General features: G+C 37.8%; 1 protein-coding gene across 2 annotated transcripts in view; it reads left to right on the forward strand.

Moving 5' to 3' along the window:
* The window catches only part of LOC127653884 (sodium/hydrogen exchanger 7-like), a 52,401-nt gene that overhangs the window by 7,848 nt on the left and 26,150 nt on the right, over positions 1–18,403 (forward strand). For both annotated transcript variants that reach the window (XM_052140699.1, XM_052140700.1), the window contains exons 2-12: positions 3,052–3,254; positions 4,030–4,107; positions 12,153–12,229; positions 12,653–12,765; positions 13,048–13,153; positions 13,595–13,736; positions 13,960–14,065; positions 14,946–15,034; positions 15,904–16,017; positions 17,015–17,126; positions 18,182–18,335. In XM_052140699.1, coding sequence (XP_051996659.1) covers positions 3,052–3,254; positions 4,030–4,107; positions 12,153–12,229; positions 12,653–12,765; positions 13,048–13,153; positions 13,595–13,736; positions 13,960–14,065; positions 14,946–15,034; positions 15,904–16,017; positions 17,015–17,126; positions 18,182–18,335 — 1,294 coding nt within the window. The remainder of the gene's footprint in view (positions 1–3,051; positions 3,255–4,029; positions 4,108–12,152; positions 12,230–12,652; positions 12,766–13,047; positions 13,154–13,594; positions 13,737–13,959; positions 14,066–14,945; positions 15,035–15,903; positions 16,018–17,014; positions 17,127–18,181; positions 18,336–18,403) is intronic.

Below are 18,403 nucleotides of genomic sequence, written 5' to 3' on the forward strand. Positions count from 1 at the left end.
AGAAGCCCTTTTCCCCAGCACACAAGCGCAGATTGGCTTCATCTTGGTGAGAGTGTGGACACTAAAATCACAGAGAGAAGGACACGTGAACAATAGATTAACAAATATATTTTCTGCCATTTTGCTCAGTTTAGGACTTGAGACACGCACTCAGTCTCGAGATTTAGGGACTTTACTACAACAGAGACTGTAATATTACCTTAATCTTGCAGATGCCAGTTCCAGTGACAGTCACAAGCAACAATCCCATCAGGGAGGACCCCATGTATGGCCACTTGGGGTTCAGCCAGAGACCACTGTCCATACAGGAGAAGCCTGCATGCTCCCAACCCATCAGCTTCTCATAGACTCCTCTGGCTTGTGCTTCATGTTTGCATCCATAACTGTACACAGTACACATGCAAAACATGAAAAGGAAATGATTACTTAGTATTGGATGTGTAGAGCCAGTTCAGTGATTTAAATGCCATTTCCTAACCCCTATACTTAGTTCTACTCCTGCATAACCATAGTCTTATAACCCTATAACTAATAACTAACGTGCACCAAAGCAATGTGTTACTATACATTTCATTTAATATTCCACCAGTAAGATACATTTACTTAATAGACAAGCTTCTTTTTATCCAAATTATACCCTCTGTTGTCAGTGTTTCTTTTCTGGACATAAACACTGTTTACACGAGGCCTTACCTCTGCCTTACCCTAATTCAAACCCTAAATACCTTGTAGCGGCTGTGGTGAACCTATATGCTTCTGGGTAGCATATGGCCTTGATCAAGCTCTTGGATGGTTGCTGGGGTTGGTCTTAATAGCTTGTTTCAGCTTGGAAGCAGTTATGCGTCCAGCTCTTTGCCTAAACCAAATCCTGCTTGCACTCTGACTTCGAGTTGCCCTCTCTACAGCCTGGACCTGGGACATGATGAGCTCTTCTAGCTGGAATACCTGGCATAGCTCTCCAAGCTCTTTGGGGGTAGCTGCAGAGTCTCTGGTGTTCTGTATTCAAGAACAGTTTTAGGAAGCATACTAGATTTGGGGATGAATTCTTTGTAGTAAGGCTCCCTAGCCATCAGTGCTGCACTCCTTGGACAGTTTTTGCTTAAAGTCTCAAAAAACTAGCATATGTTTCTGACCCTCTCTTCACTCTTGGGCATGAAAGTGATTTCCCAACCTGGTTTTCAGTTGTCCTGCCATCAATAGAACGGTCAAGCTTTTTTTTTTTGGCTTTAGCAGAGAAGTCGATCAGAGCTACTGGAGCAGCAGGAATCTGAAAATAAGTTAACACAAAGAAGATCATTAAGTCCACATTTCTGTGGTCCATAACCATAACATATCTATATGCAGTATAAATCTGGCGTTTATCCTATGGCTGTGAGCAAAACAGGTAAGGCTATCATCACAGGATTGAGATGCCAAACTGTGTTTATGTGGGTCTTTGCTGTCTTAGCTTCTCTTTGTCCAACAGGGAAATTGTGACTGACCACATTGTCACAAGCTACACATGTTAAGGCAGAATATAGAATAGAAATAATTTAATAATCCCCAACATTAGGTATGATGGAATATAATGAAAATCCCCTAAAAGAAGATGAAATGTAGGCTAGATGAAGACAAGCAATCTGCCTGATTAAGTAACCAAAGGGGCACAATATAAACATTAATTTAACATCATAATTTAGCCTACAGTTACAGTGTCCAAAAAATACAGTGTCACCTTACCTTTTTACATGTGATGGCATCAGCCACTTGCACTGCTCTGTTGTGCAGGAAGCTGTATCGCTTTCTTTCAAGTGTAAATGTGCTATTTTTGTGTTATAGTCAAACGGAATTAACTAACTTATGCATTCAATTCAAATGAATAGGGCTAGTGCTATGGTGTAATTGCCCTGAAGTTTATGGCCTTACATTATGCTAGCACCTGCCAAACACAGCGACACATAACTTACACGCTTACTACTCTCTCTCTCTCCCTCTCAGTAACGCTACTCTGACAATGACAACCACGAGGAGAAGTTATCGGAAAAAATCACACTGAAGACATGACCAGTCTACTTGGCGGCGGCTAACACTAGCTACGCTTGCAACAACATTTTCACCGGAGGAAGAGGCAAACGCTTAGAAATAATAAACACCAGGCAAAAATGTTGTTACAAGAGCTAGTAGGCTACCATAAAACGTGGGATTATAGCTACTGTTTGCAACGCCGGAGAAAGATTTTATTTCCCTGTTTCTACAAAATAGCTATAACATTAACAACAGTTAAACAAAAGATCGTTAGATCGTAAAAAAAAAAATTCATTACCGTATTTGTCCCAGCCGAATCCATGGTGGTGGTGGTCACGCAAGTCAGGCAAGCACTTCTTCTTTGTTTCATGGCGGTAACGTACTGTGCTCCAAAAATTGGTGCTGATTGGCCCAAGAGGAGTTCTGTGCGCCAATGAACGCTATCTATCGATCTGCACTCGATTGCTCTTCCTTCATCCTCCAACTACCCGGATGTCTGTCTCAGTAACTTGAAATTGAATTTGAGAACTGAATCTGAATTGTGAGAAGTGAATGTGAAGATATATAGAGAGTTTAATTTTCAGTGAGGATCAAATTTTATTGGACTTCAGTTCCAAACGAATAAATTCAATTTCAAATGATACAATTCAGATTCAGTTTTTGAATAAATTCAATTTTAATTAAACAATACAATTTCAAATTATGTGATTCAAATTCAGTTTTTCAATGCAATTATTCAAGTTTAGCCATTCAAATTCAAATATAAATGGTTCAAATTCAGTTTCTGGTGGCACATATTTCAGCCCATACTGGTTGTCTCTGCATATTATGCTGGGATAGGAAGTATTTTAACATCAGAACAATTACATGCTACACCTTTGTAATTTGTTTTAATATGATTTTTATGCATTTCCGTGTATAATCCCTGCCTTTTCCAGATTTCAATTGAAGAGCTCATGTTTTTTATTTGACAGAAGTCTCATCCTGAGTGTTATTGTTGTAAAGCCATATGTGTATGTGAGTGATGATTTGTCTGTCTGTGTGCAGGTCTGTTGGTGGGTGTTATTTTGCGGTATGGCATCCCCTCCACAAGCTATCACAATAAAACTCCTCCAAGCTGCTCTCTAAATGAGGGTCCTGTCAGCACACTTCTCCTCAATGTTAGTGGAAAGTTCTTTGAGTACACGCTCAAGGGGGAGATCAACTCTAGAGAGATCCACAATGTGGAACAGAACGACATGCTCCGCAAGGTACGTCAGCAACTATACTCTCAGTTATCTCCGTTAAACCTGTAGAAGAGGTTAGTCAAAGGTTCATTTTCCTTTTTGAGGTTTGTTTAATTCATGTGCCTTTTCAGAACTGTTACATTTGGTGCACTTTTTGCAAGTCAATAAGAGGGGTCCTTTCATTCCTTAAAGACGTACCGGTAGTTCATTGTTTATTAAAGCTAATTTCGTTCCAAACTTGTGTGACTGCCTTTCTTCTGTTGAACTATAAATTATTTATTTTGAAGAACCTCTGAGCTGCTCTTTTTCCATACAATGAAAGCATATTGTGACCAGTGGCCGACAAGCTCCAAAAATGGGCAAAAAGGCATTGATCTCAGTTGTACAACTAAGAAACTCTAAAAAGATTTGAGAGCTGCAGGGGAGGGCAAGCTTTTCGATGAAGCTTGGTAGCCCCTAAATGCTTTCACTGTAAGAAAAGATCTGCTCAGAGATTCTTCAAAATTAAAATTTTGTATTCCATGGAAGAATGTCATATGGGTTTGGAGCAACATGAGGGCAAGTGTATGATGACAGAATTTAAATTTCTGGCTGATATAGCCCTTTATTATCCAACCAAATTAAAAAAATGTGTTTGGCTATAACGATTACATTTTAAAGTTTGCTCAGTTGTATTATCTATTATATGTGAACCTGTATTAGCTACTAAATATGACATTTTATTTTAAATCTAGAGGAATGGAGTAAGTCTTTTGGAAGAAATCTTTAAAAAAGGTACAAATTACATTTTCTTTTGCAGTTGACTTTTGACCCAGAGGTGTTCTTCAACATTCTGCTGCCTCCCATCATTTTTAATGCTGGATACAGCCTCAAAAAGGTATGACTGACATTATGAGCTGGGCCTTTCCTGTATTTAGCTTTCTCTATCAGAGATTTGCTTTCATTTAGCTTGTTTAGTAGAGCATTCATTCGTGAAGGCTCTTCTTTATCTTGTTGCATTATGAAATTGTGAGAAGATCTAGTGTAAGCCAACCTGATCTCTTTCTCTCGCCGTTGTCCTTAAGTGGAAGTTCAACCGCAGAAGAGACGTGCGATTCAGACCTCATGCTTATGATCAACAAAGACTAAAAGCTGATGATGCAAACTTTCCGGCTCTTGTGTTACACTGGCACCTTCCAAAGTGTATCAGTGTTTGTGTGAATTGAATTGTAAATATTTTAATTTGTATTTAACATGCCATAACCCAGATGTTTGCAATTAGACCTTAACCTTTCTTTTTTTTTTTTTTTCATATATAATTTGTATAGCCAAGTTTGGTTTCAGTGTTTGGCTTTATTGTTGCTCATGACCTCTTATTTAATAGCTTACAATGTTACTTCACAGTGTTTCACATTAATTACCTAGACTGTGGCAGCCCGCTAATCTTCTAATTTGTCCCGCCAAAATTAAAATAACTTAAAAGTTCTCTAACATAGTGTTTTGCGCTGTTGCTTTGGCACTGTTGCTTTGGCAAAGCATCTCTTACTCCCAGTCAGTGAGCCCCCCCATTTATGCACGTATGCTCACACACACACACACACACACACACACACACACACACACGCACTGGAACCACTTTGCTGCATATGAGACATCAAGGCATTTTGAGGACACAACATAATTTGAGGTAAGTAACATTAACTTATGTTACAGTATCCACTGCAGTTATCCACTAGACCAAATAAAATTGTATAATTATAAATGTACGACAGCAAACAGATATTGTTTCTGCAGAAGGTATCATTGATAATGTTAATCTAACATTAGCTACACGGTAAAGAAAATCCTGTTGTTTTTACAAAAAAAAAAAAAAAAACTGGAAGCTGATGAATGAAGTTCACTAATAGTGGCTCTTCCAGGAGCAATGACCAATAAACATGTAGAGACAGACAGTGCTCCGTTGCACCCACGCAAACACTGTTTGGGTTAACACATGTAAAATTTCAATAATGCAGTAAACAGCTAAACTGCAATAAATATAAAACAAACCACCCCAATGTATGTAACTGGTATTAAAACTAAGAAGAAACATAACTATTCCCATAAAATATAATGAAATATGATCGTCCATGCAGGGAATTGTGGGAACGCCCGATATTTTTATTTTTTTTATTTATTTGTTTACTGCAATTATTGTAATAATTTACTGTAAGAAGTACATGTACTCTCTCGTTAAACAATTATACGGAAAATCATACTTTTACATCTAAATAATGTATTCACAATTTCCAAATAATTTTTTTTTATTTACAAGATTTTATTGTAAACTACTTGATATGTAAATTCAAATATATGAAAACATTTTACTGTATATTTTACAGTTAATACTCTTTAATCAATGAAAGTTTTTTTTTTTTTCTGTAATAATGATTTTGGATAGACAAGATTAACAAATGCTTATCAATAATACTCTTATGGTTAAAATGTTTACAGTGTTCAGTGGCTAAAATATCAATATGACTAAATGTTACTAAAATATTACTAAACTGTCAACCGTTTTCATTGACTAAATCTACATTAAAAAGCCTAGTAAGCCAAACAAAATACAATTACAGAAGTGTTTGCGAGTGTCACGCCATATGACAAGTCTTCACAGAGATGTAAAGAGACATGATGCACCGTTAGCAAAGTGGGATTTCAGAAAATGATCCACGTCCACACACTGGACAAGAGGTACCAGCGATAAGTAGAACTTTTTAGAAAGAGGATTTGGAAATACCAGTTGGTCAATTAAAAAAAAAAAAACACAACAACAACAACAACCGTTTTAGTGATTTGAGTGAACCACACTTTTATATCCAGTTTCCTTTTCAAAAGAGTTTATAGAAAGTACATGTTACATGATTAAATGTCCCTGTTTGTTTGGACAGTCTTATTTTTATTATCATGAAAATTTGTATGTTCTTATTTATTGTTCCATTTTATTTAGGTGTAATATTGAGAAAATAACAAGTTTGCAGTAATGCAAAGATGTTATTTAATTTTGTAATTTTTGAAAACACTGCATTTATAGTTGTTGTTGTTGTTGTTGTTGCTAGTTTGTACACTCACCTAAAGGATTATTAGGAACACCTGTTCTATTTCTCATTAATGCAATTATCTAATCAACCAATCACATGGCAGTTGCTTCAATGCATTTAGGGGTGTGGTCCTGGTCAAGACAATCTCCTGAACTCCAAACTGAATGTCAGAATGGGAAAGAAAGGTGATTTAAGCAATTTTGAGCGTGGCATGGTTGTTGGTGCCAGACGGGCCGGTCTGAGTATTTCACAATCTGCTCAGTTACTGGGATTTTTCTAGGGTTTACAAAGAATGGTGTGAAAAGGGAAAAACATCCAGTATGTGGCAGTCCTGTGGGCGATAATGCCTTGTTGATGCTAGAGGTCAGAGGAGAATGGGCCGACTGATTCAAGCTGATAGAAGAGCAACTTTGACTGAAATAACCACTCATTACAACCGAGGTATGCAGCAAAGCATTTGTGAAGCCACAACACGCACAACCTTGAGGCGGATGGGCTACAACAGCAGAAGACCCCACCGGGTACCACTCATCTCCACTACAAATAGGAAAACGAGGCTACAATTTGCAAGAGCTCACCAAAATTGGACAGTTGTAGACTGGAAAAATGTTGCCTGGTCTGATGAGTCTCGATTTCTGTTGAGACATTCAGATGGTAGAGTCAGAATTTGGCATAAACAGAATGAGAACATGGGTCCATCATGCCTTGTTACCACTGTGCAGGCTGGTGGTGGTGGTGTAATGGTGTGGGGGATGTTTTCTTTGCACACTTTAGGCCCCTTAGTGCCAATTGGGCATCGTTTAAATGTCACGGCCTTCCTGAGCATTGTTTCTGACCATGTCCATCCCTTTATGGCCACCATGTACCCATCCTCTGATGGCTACTTCCAGCAGGATAATGCACCATGTCACAAAGCTCGAATCATTTCAAATTGGTTTCTTGAACATGACAATGAGTTCACTGTACTAAAATGGCCCCCACAGTCACCAGATCTCAACCCAATAGAGCATCTTTGGGATGTGGTGGAACGAGAGCTTCGTGCCCTGGATGTGCATCCCACAAATCTCCATCAACTGTAAGATGCTATCCTATCAATATGGGCCAACATTTCTAAAGAATGCTTTCAGCACCTTGTTGAATCAGTGCCACATAGAATTAAGGCGAAAGGGGGTCAAACACCGTATTAGTATGGTGTTCCTAATAATCCTTTAGGTGAGTGTATGTTTGAGTTGAGAAATACACATTTCAGCATTATCAGTAATCTATTTGTGCATTTTCCTTGATACCCAAGCAAGTTGACACATGTTACCATTTGTTTATTATATCGCAATATTAGCCTCAATAATCGCAAAATGACATTTTCCCCAAATCGTGCAGCCCTAGTAGCATTTTTACAGTCTTTTACTGTTAAATTACAGACATTTTTACAATGTAAGTTAGGTAACGTTAGCTGTCAGTCTCCTTGCTTATGTCGGCTGACAGTGTTGCCAACTTAAGCTGCATTCACAATGCCGGCGACATTGTCACTGCAGGTTGCCGCCAGTGGCTGGAGGTTAGGTCCCTAGTGGGTGTTCCCACTACTGGTTGCCTAGTAACGTTTATAAATGACATTCACGGATGCCATTCCATTGCTGTTGACAGCGAATCAGTTTTCTTGCTGCTAAAAACAAACATTTTGGAGGGAAAAGACTAAATATAAATGGAATGAGTACATTAAATGCTTTATATCAAAGATGAACTAGAAACAAGGTGTGCTCTTTGCCATAGAGCGCAGCTTTAGCGACTTTTTAGACCCCTTTAGCGGCTTTATTCCCAAAATAAATCTAGTGACTTTTGGGACAAATCTTTGATACTTTCCATAGCAGAGAGTCACCAGTATTGCCCCTCGAGTGCGGTTGCTTTCCCTCCACAGGCACACCTCTCTCTGCGTCTACTCTGTTCAGTGAGTACCAGAGAAGAGCTGCACATTAAGCTGACCGCACGGCAGCTGACATAGATGTGTATGAGCTGCGCATGTGCAAACAGTGTTGCCAAGGACAAAACAATAATCTGTGTTGTTTGCTCCTCCTTTGTTTTTATTTACACAATTTGATTCGATTTGTATTCTTATGCGCTTATCCCTGTCTTATCACTCACTATCACAGAGGTTTAGTTAATTCCTGTTTATAAACTCTCTGAATTCAGATAATTTATTTAGACAAGTCTGTACTTTTACTTTATTCAATCACAAATAAGTACAAATACACACAGCCTTGGACATTACACACACATTCAAAAAGATAGTTAACATGTCACTCTCTAAAATATACTCCCAAAAGTGTAGAAAAGAATGGGAGTTAATCTCTGAATTCAAGGGGTGGCTGAAGCCTTATGTGGGCAATGAAACAAGGGCTTACTGTGTTTGTTACCGTCTTGATTAAATTACTACTAGAGCACAAAATTGTTCTTCATAGATCGAGCCTCTTGTGCACCAGATTGATGCATTTAACTTTTAAAATGTAAAAAATGATTATTGGGGAACATGCCCACTGACCCCCCTAGAAGTTCCGAGGTCCACCCACCAGTAATCCTGTGGGAAACACTGCTTCACCCTATTTATGGAGCTATTATTGTGACAATAAAGTGATTTGATTTGATTGATATTATATAGCTCTTTGGCAGTAAAAAATTTTTTGGCACAAGGACGTTCACAGAGTAGTAGTATAATGAAACGAGTAATGACAGCAGTTCTTATTATTTGTTAAAACTTCTAACATTCTCTAGTATTTCATTAATTCCTTTTTATCACCAGTGCAGCAAAAATCATTAGTCAGACCAATTAGGCACAAAAGTTTTATGTTTATGGTTTCTTCAAATCTCTAACCCTAAATTAGTAAGTTGCCTTTGCAGGTATTACTAATTATTTCACATACTGCACCTTCAGCACATGCAGAATATATACACCCTATCCGCATGTTTCATGTGCCTCTGTCAGAGATTGATGTGAAGTTGCAAATTGTGCTGAGTGAGCAGGGATGCCCCGAGGAAGTGAGAGGAATGGGGTTCTTCCAGCTGTGTGTTTGTGTGAGAGAGAGAGAGAGAGAGAGAGAGAGAGAGAGAGATGAAAGACAAGGCTACATTGTTTCCACCCTTTGTAACACTTGATTTATTTTTTGATGAGGCTTACAGGTTAGAGAACCTCCGAGAATGTTTATTTTGTCAGCTGTGAGCTGTCTTTTTTTTAAGGTCGGGAATGCACTAGCGATGCACACGGTCAATCATCTGATCAGGAATTAAAAACTGTTATCTGAGCTATCGGAACCGATCGGGGACGATCATTTCCAGTTAATCAAAAGGGGGTGAAAAACCTGTCAGACAATTAGACTACAACTTGTCCTGTGCATGAAAGAAAATGTCTTGTGTGGAAATACTTTGAATTGGGTGACAATGACAGCAGGGTTGCAATTTGTAAACTTTGCACTACTAGAACATCAAAAGGTGGAACTACTGTCATAACTTTTAACAGTTTTACCAATTTGATTATTCGCCTAAAGCTCAACACTGCAAGGAATGTAATGAGTTTGTTGAAGCTCAAGTGGAATCTGTTGTCCAGCTAAAAATGGACAAGCTTCATCATTTAGAATTCAGTTAATGTGAGTTAAAAACATAAAAAAAATTAGAAATATTAACAATTGTGAGCCAGACAGGAGGTTATGCAGAATTCAGTTAAATGCATTAAATGTGAGTTGATAATGTGCTTTTTGCTTATAAATGAAACCAGTTCCTATGAAACGAGGTAGCATGAAAAGCAGAACCACCAAACTATTTGTATCAGCAGATGTTGTTCTGAATATTCTGATTTTGGGATAGGCACACACATTTTGTATTGTTTCATCCCCAGAATACACTGTAAAGGGATCAATGGAAAGGAGGAGGCCAGAACCGGCTTCTCAATATAAATTATAGTTTAATGATAAACTTATAAGACAACATAAGTACACACATGACGGACCTGTCCGTAAACGATCTCTCTCTCCCGCATGATCCTCTGCAGTCTACCTTTATACCTCAGAGGCTTGATTAGCCTAATATGGGACCGGGTGTGTAGGATCACGACCCGGCTCCGCCCTGCCACTTAAACCCTTTCAGTTTAGGCAGAGTTTTTATTTATCTGGTGTGTGTGTGTGTGTGTGTGTGTGTGTGTGTGTGTGTGTGTGTGTGTGTGTGTGTGTGTGTGTGTGTGTGTGTGTGTGTGTGTGTGTGTGTGTGTGTGTATTTATCACTTTGTGGGGACCAAATGTCCCCATAAGGATAGTAAAACCCGAAATGTTTGACCTTGTGGGGACATTTTGTCGGTCCCCATGAGGAAAACAGCTTATAAATCATACTAAATTATGTTTTTTGAAAATGTAAAAATGCAGAAAGTTTTCTGTGAGGGTTAGGTTTAGGGGTAGGGTTAGGTTTAGGGGATAGAATATAAAGTTTGTACAGTATAAAAACCATTATGTCTATGGAAAGTCCCCATAAAACATGGATACACAACATGTGTGTGTGTGTCCACTTCATCAGCCCTCCTAAGTGCTCTCTTCTCTCCTTGTTGTTCTTTTGTTTCTGGTGATTCTCATGATACTTTGTGCATATTGCCACCTACTGGGCAGGGAGGAGTATTTATAGTAAAAAAGGACTTAAATAAATCTGTTTCTCACCCACACCTTTCAGACTCTGATTTAACCACGAGTCTTATGGATTACTTTTTTGGCTGTCTTTATGTGCTTTTTGGAGCTTTTAAGTTTTAGTCACCATTCACTTGCATTGGATGGACAAAGAGAGCTAGATAGATATTTTTCTAAAAATCTTTGTGTCCAGCAGAAGGCAAGTCATAAACATCCATGATGGGATGAGGGTGACAGAATTTTTCATTTTTTAAAATGTGACTGCTGTTACGGAGCCAACTTCTGTAGATCATAGTATCATAAATCAAATGATTGATGGTTTACTGCCAGACTCCATTCACACATACAGTATATTATACAGTACATGTATATCTTTCGAACATTCTAATGTAAGACATTGTGTTCTTTGTTCAGGGTCTTCTACACCAAGGATGAAGGCTTGTAGAGACTAGCCTACTTTATTTCTGAAAAATTGTATCTGTAAAGAACTGCTAATAATACTTTAAACGAGACATGTATAATTTTATATTTGCATTTACAAAACCTTCTACAAAACTCTAGATTTTAGATCCTAATTGACTGCAGTTTATTTTGAATGGTATTGTTATTTAATTGAACACACTGATTGTTTTACACACACACACACACACACACACACAACAAAAACAATCTCATAGAGTACTATCAGTTCCCATCTAATCATTGCACTGCCTTAGAGAACAGTGTAGTTCAGCAAATGAAGCGATCGTATGTTTGAGCAATCAGCCAAATGCCAAATGATCCTGTAGTTGCTGAGTTTTTTAGCAACAGAGTGACACAGCACCCTGTGACTGATACTCACACAGGAAAAATCTCTGTATCTTCCTTTTTAAAGAAGCTCAGGGAAAGAAATGGGGTAATCCAAATGGCAGCATTTGTCAGGTCAAGTAACAAGATGAAGGCTATAGTGAAGTCCTCACTCTCCTGACATTTCTATTCTAGCTTCTATTTTAGTGTGACCCTGTGAACTACATATGTCATATAACTTCCTGGTTCAGTATTGTTGCTTCTGTTCATGAGTCTTTTATTAGATTTTGTATACATATTTTATAGTACTGCTGTTAATATTCACATGTTGGAATCTTGGACTGAACTGCATATTAATTAAAGTTTTATGAATCTCGTTGTTTAGGTGATGTTTAGAAATAACATGCTCTTCCCTTTTCCTCCAGAGACATTTCTTCAGAAACCTGGGATCAATCATAACATATGCTTTCCTAGGCACTGCCATTTCCTGTTTTGTTATTGGGTAAGTGATTAAGAATATTTCCCGACCATGAAATTGTGTTCTCAGAGAGACCGTGAGATGAGCCGTGACACGCCTCAGACAAGGTTTCATTTATGCAAAATACTTTTTTCATGTGGGTTGGTAAAAATGAGTGAGAAGTGTACTTATTCTCTGAGGGCATAAAAGGGAGAAGTAAATCCAGAAGAGAGGGTCATAATTAGTCTCAGAGACGGCCTAAGTCACTCATGTCTTGATTAAAATGATTGGAAGCATTTTACCACATTGTAAATAGAAGGTCAAGTTGAACACATTGCATTGCACACTGTGCATTATACATGTGGCATTCTGCAAGTATTGAATGAGAAGTATGGTATTCTGCAATTCTAAACATTAACTAGGTTTTCACAACTCAATGCTTCTTTTTGGTCTTGATTTGTATTCAAGAAACCTCATGTATGGAGTGGTCAAACTGATGCAGGTTTTGGGTCAACTCACTGACAAATTCTACTACACAGACTGTCTCTTTTTTGGTGCCATCATATCTGCCACAGATCCAGGTAGAGATAATCTCTCTTCCTCTTTTGTCTCTCTGTTCTGTTTTTGGACGGTAACAATTTACTGCTGTTGTGGTGTTGAAATTTAGGATGTCCTACATGAACTACAACTGAAAGCATGGAAGCTTGATTTTTTTTTTATCAAGCTGTATACTACTAAGTGGATCAGAAAAGACTAGGGAGCATTAACATGAGGAATGAATTCGTGATGACAGAATTGAAAATGTTTTGGTGAACTAACACTTTTATACATTGATGTGTTGTGTTTGTGTATGTGTATTTTAGTCACTGTGCTTGCGATATTTAACGAGCTCCATGTCGATGGTGATCTCTATGCACTGCTGTTTGGAGAGAGCGTCATGAACGACGCAGTCTCATTTGTTCTCTCATCGTAAGTGTTTTTTTTTTTTTTTGCTTCCTCTCCCCAAGTATCACTTTCTTGTTCCACTTCTGTGACTTGAAAGGGGAAAGTTCTCACTGTTGTGTAGTAAAAGCTACTGAAACTGCAACGCCTTTCCAGAAAATAACCTTGAATGTAATTCTGACTCCCCCTTGTGGACAGAACGATCTCTCTGTTTCTGATTTCCCATTTTCTCTTAAGCTGGTACAGTTTCCTGAAATCAAGACATCATAGCAATACACCTTACATTATTGAAGGTGTTTGAGGTTATTTTCCAAGAAATAAGTACGTTGTTTTTGACAACTGAAGTGTAAAGTGAAAGCAATGTCAAATCTATTTTGTACAATCTGTGTGTCCTAAATCTGCCAGTGTTTTTTATTGAATGCATTAGTCCTAGAACATACTCCACTGATTTGCTTGTGTTGATTGTAGGTCGATTGTGGCGTATCAGCCTACAGGAGCCAACACGCACACATTCGATGCCTCTGCCTTCTTCAAATCAGTGGGAATCTTTCTGGGGATCTTCAGTGGCTCTTTTGCTATGGGTGCAGTCACTGGAGTAGTCACTGCCCTAATATCCTTTTGGATGTTTACTGTACAAATCAGCCTAAATATATTTTAGTGTTATGTAAATTAGGTTTGTAGATTGTTGCAAAATTTGTACAATTATTACATAATTTTCCAAATGGCATATATTGATTTCTTTCGAGATTACCATTTTGTTACTTATGATACTGGTCTATCTTAGACCAATGAGTTTTTTGAGGTTTGTGGCTTAAAGTCTTAACTCAACATACGTGACAAAATTCACCAAGCTGCACTGTTTCCCTCTGCTGGAGACTGCTCTGTTCTTCCTCATGTCCTGGAGTACCTTTCTACTGGCTGAAGCTTGTGGATTCACAGGTGGGTGTTTTTGTGTAAGGTATGGAAAGTATATCTGGGCTGATTACCCAAAGGTCTTGTGTTCAATCCTGGAAGGGGTGATACAGGATCTCTGGCAGTGCTGTGCTATTGTGAGATTGATTAATGCACTTTACCCCATTGGGTGTACCGTGTGCTGTTAAAGGGAAAGTTCACCCAAAAATAAAATGCTTGTTATCATTTACTCACCCTTATGTTGTTCCAAACCTGTATGACCTGTATTTCTTTCAAGAAGTACAGGAGTTGTTAGGCAGAATGTTATTCTTAGTCACCATTCACTTTCATTATATGGAAAAATTATATAATGATAGTCAATGATGGCTGACTAACTCTGTGTATGTGGTACCTTAAACACCATGACATCAGGCCAATCTAACTCATTTTAAAATAACGTCACTTAAAGCTTTTTTCTCATGGATGAAATAAAGAAACCTTGGCGAACAAAACAGATGTATACATAGTGTAAGGAAAAAGTTTGGTGTCTTGCATAGTATAAATCAGGCTTAAGGATGAACATTTGTCTGAGAGCAGAACAATTTTTATTTTATTTTTTAAATAAAAATCTGGTAAATAACCATACAGTAAGTTGGATCTGTTGCAGAGTAGGTAGTAGTACTCACAGGAACTCAAATTTGAATCAACCAATTTCCATAATCTGTACCCTATTTTTTTCACCCTCAACTTTCCTATGGTATAAGGCAAAAAGACCATTTAAAAAGAACTAGAACAAATACATTTGAAATTATTTATATTAAATTCTATTCTAATAAAGATGCTTATATCGAAACCGCATCCCGTTCTCTACATGGATTAAATGTATAGGCCTACTTAATTTTGATGCTGATTTCGTTTTTTGTTCCAGGTGTTGTCGCTGTGCTGTTTTGTGGAATCACACAGGCTCACTATACTTACAACAATCTCTCAGAGGAGTCAACCAAACGCACTAAACAGGTACAAGCTTTTCTTTTTTCTGCTCGGATAAGTGGGTTGTGGATTTACATTCCACCAATTTTGCAGTTGATTTTACAGATGCTGGTTTAAAACCAAAGCATTATAAACTGGAAGTGAAATCTGGGCCTCACTCTATGTACATAAAATAAAAAATTTTACCGTGGTATTCTTTGAAGTACTTTGGAGTACCATGGAAATGCTTTGGTACACGAACATTGCAATAATACAGGAACATTGTTTTCCACTGTGCTTGTAAAATGGAATAAGATCAGTCAACAGTGACAATTAAAACTCTTTAACACAACAAAGCATTGTACAGTTGAAAACTTACAAAATGTATGAAGATGAAAACTGAACATGAAAAAGTTATTGTGAAAAAAGAGGTAAGGTTGTTTTATTGGGGGGATGGGGCACTGCATAGTCTACTTCAAAAAATGCTTCGACGCAGGGAGTCAAGGGATAGTGTGAAATCCCAGCATTCCTGCAGTCAGTGTGTGTTATGCAAGAGAAGGATATGGTGGGTGCAGTAATTGACACCACTGTGGCAATAACTCTCTCTTGGGGAGCAGACTCCCTGTTAACAACTTCTGTCTGTTTCTAAAGTGAGTTAGAAGATTTTTACGGGAGTTATAGGGACTGAAGATATTGCCCTCATTTTTGGATATTTCATGTTTCTTTTAATCAATTTTAAATGGCAGTGTAGGGTATTGAGATGTTGAACATGCAATTCCAGTTAAATTCTAATAGACCTAACTTGGAAAACCTGCCATTTTGCTTGTGTGATTGATGTTGTTTCAGCTGTCAATGCCATATATATGCTGTTGTAAATTGCAGAAGGCTTCATGTAGCTCCTTTGTTGTTGTTTACAGTTGTTTGAGGTGCTGCACTTCCTGGCTGAGAACTTCATCTTCTCGTACATGGGACTGGCACTCTTCACCTTCCAGAATCACGTCTTCAGCCCCATTTTCATAATTGGAGCCTTTGTATCCTCATTTTGCATTTGAAGTGAAAGTTTCAGAGCCTTTCTTTCACATGAGTAGGCACTAATGTATATTAAATGAAGCTTTTGAAATTCAATCGGAATTCTTTGTATGATCGGAGCAGTGGCTTTCTCTTGTTCACTCTCAGCACTCACATCAGTGACCGCACTGAGTTCAGCTCAATACTTTGTCTGCTGAATCAGCAGTGCAGGATTTCTGGGAGTTTAACAGTGCATTGCAGATCATGTACTGGTGGAAAAAAGGGCAAACTAAAGCACTTTCTAGACACAAGCTTATCTGCAAAAAGATTTTAATCACATCCCTGATGTATGTCATTCTGACCACTAGGAGGCATTTTGTACAAGTTTAAGAGTATCCAAATTGATTTATCTCTCAGAAAAACAACAAAGCAGATATGTAATTCTGATAAATGTAATGTATTTCACAACAATGCACATTTGTATTTCTTATCTTGGATCTGCTAATTTTTTCAGTTTACATATTTAATCAGGGTAATTTTAAACCTTAAACTGCCCCTTAAAAGATTAGTTTACCCAAAAATTATAAATGTATCATTATTTACTCACCCTCATGTTGTGGCAAACCAATATTACTTCAATCTTTGGAACTCAAAAGAACAAATTTTGAATAATGTACTTCTCACTTTTTTCCTTGCAATTACATTGAATGGGGTTCATTCAGAAAGAACCCAAAAGCTCCTTAAAATATCATTAAAGTAGATTAAAGTTGTTATTCAGTGAAAATCTTGACACCCTTGGGACATTCATGTAAGAAGTCGTGATGTCCAGTTTGTGATCAAATTGCTTTTTTGAGTCTTATCTTTTTAATAAAATGGCTAATACAATTCACATAACTGGCCTGAATGATTCCGCTATTCTTTTAAGGCAAAACAAACTATGCATGAAATTATTTCTTTCAAAGCTTAAATTGACTAATTCATGAGTAGAATTTTCTCCCTTCACCACATCCTGACTACCAGATTGCTATCTTTATTGGCCGGGCCTTAAACATCTACCCTCTTTCCTTCTTTGTCAACCTGGGCCGGAGACACAAAATTAGTGGAAACTTTCAGCATATGATGATGTTTGCAGGTAAGGTTACCTCCACTTCCTGCATGACAATGAATATGTGGAATGAAGTAAAGTAGAAAACAAATCATAATATTAATGTATTACTCCGTCACAATGCTTATCTGGATCAGTTTTGTTAATTGGTGTCCTTTGGTCTCAGCCTCTTTGATCTGAGCTCTCAGTAGATTTCAGCACCCTATTGAAACTTATCAAGATCTAAATTAAGAGTCGAATGAGGAATCTGAATCGGAACACCTCCTAATAAAGGCTCTTAGAGCGGCTCCCACCACCAAACTGAAAAGGGCAGCAAAGTGCAGTGCTCTTAAAACACACAACTGATCAAGTGTGATGTATCTATCTTTGCATTTTTACCTGTCTTAAGTGCACATCCATTTATTTTGTAACCACACTGTCACAGTGATATGTGGATGACTTTTGTAATCTCGGTTAAGTCCAGTGCTTTCAGATTAAATCCATACAAATCTGAAATATGATAAATCACTACAGATGATTTAAAGTAGGCCTATATAAGCTTTATATATAATATATAAAAAGTCACATACTTAAACATAAATGCAACAACTTGGTGTACGAACAAACTAGTTTTTATTTAAGTTATTTGCCATATATCATATTTCTGTATGAGAAGACATTTGAAATGCCTTTTATTTTACACTGTTTTTATATGACAGCATGAGAGTTGGGCATTATGACATTGATTGATTGAAAGCGTATTGAAAGAATCAGCGCAGCTTGGAGCCAATGTTTCCCTTCACGGAACTTCACTGCATTTGCCAGTTATCCCTTCTCACATTCACGCCATGATTTAAGAGCTTAATGACATTGCAGTGAGCTGAAGGGAGGCTTGAGAGATGTTGCCACTTCATGAAACTTTATCTACTGGTGTCACTGTTTGACAGGCACTTTAGAAAGATGACTGCTTTACACATTTCTTTTTTACCTCAAATTGCATAATTTTATTCAAGCAAAGTCTATTATTTTTCTATACTGCACTGTCATTATTACTGAACTCTCTTACATTTGTGGTGGCAACTGTGTGTGTTTGTGCTCTGCAGGGCTGCGAGGGGCAATGGCATTTGCTCTTGCGATTCGCGACACCGCCACATACGCGCGTCAGATGATGTTCACCACAACGTTGCTCATCGTGTTCTTCACTGTTTGGGTGTTTGGTGGGGGCACCACGCCAATGCTGTCCTGGCTACATATCAGGTCAGAGTTCAAGAGGTCCTGCTTTAGTCTTGATCAATGACCTGTCTATTTGACCCTTCTCTTTATTA

The sequence above is a fragment of the Xyrauchen texanus genome, chromosome 13 (assembly GCF_025860055.1).
Source record: "Xyrauchen texanus isolate HMW12.3.18 chromosome 13, RBS_HiC_50CHRs, whole genome shotgun sequence".
Lineage (NCBI taxonomy): Eukaryota > Metazoa > Chordata > Actinopteri > Cypriniformes > Catostomidae > Xyrauchen > Xyrauchen texanus.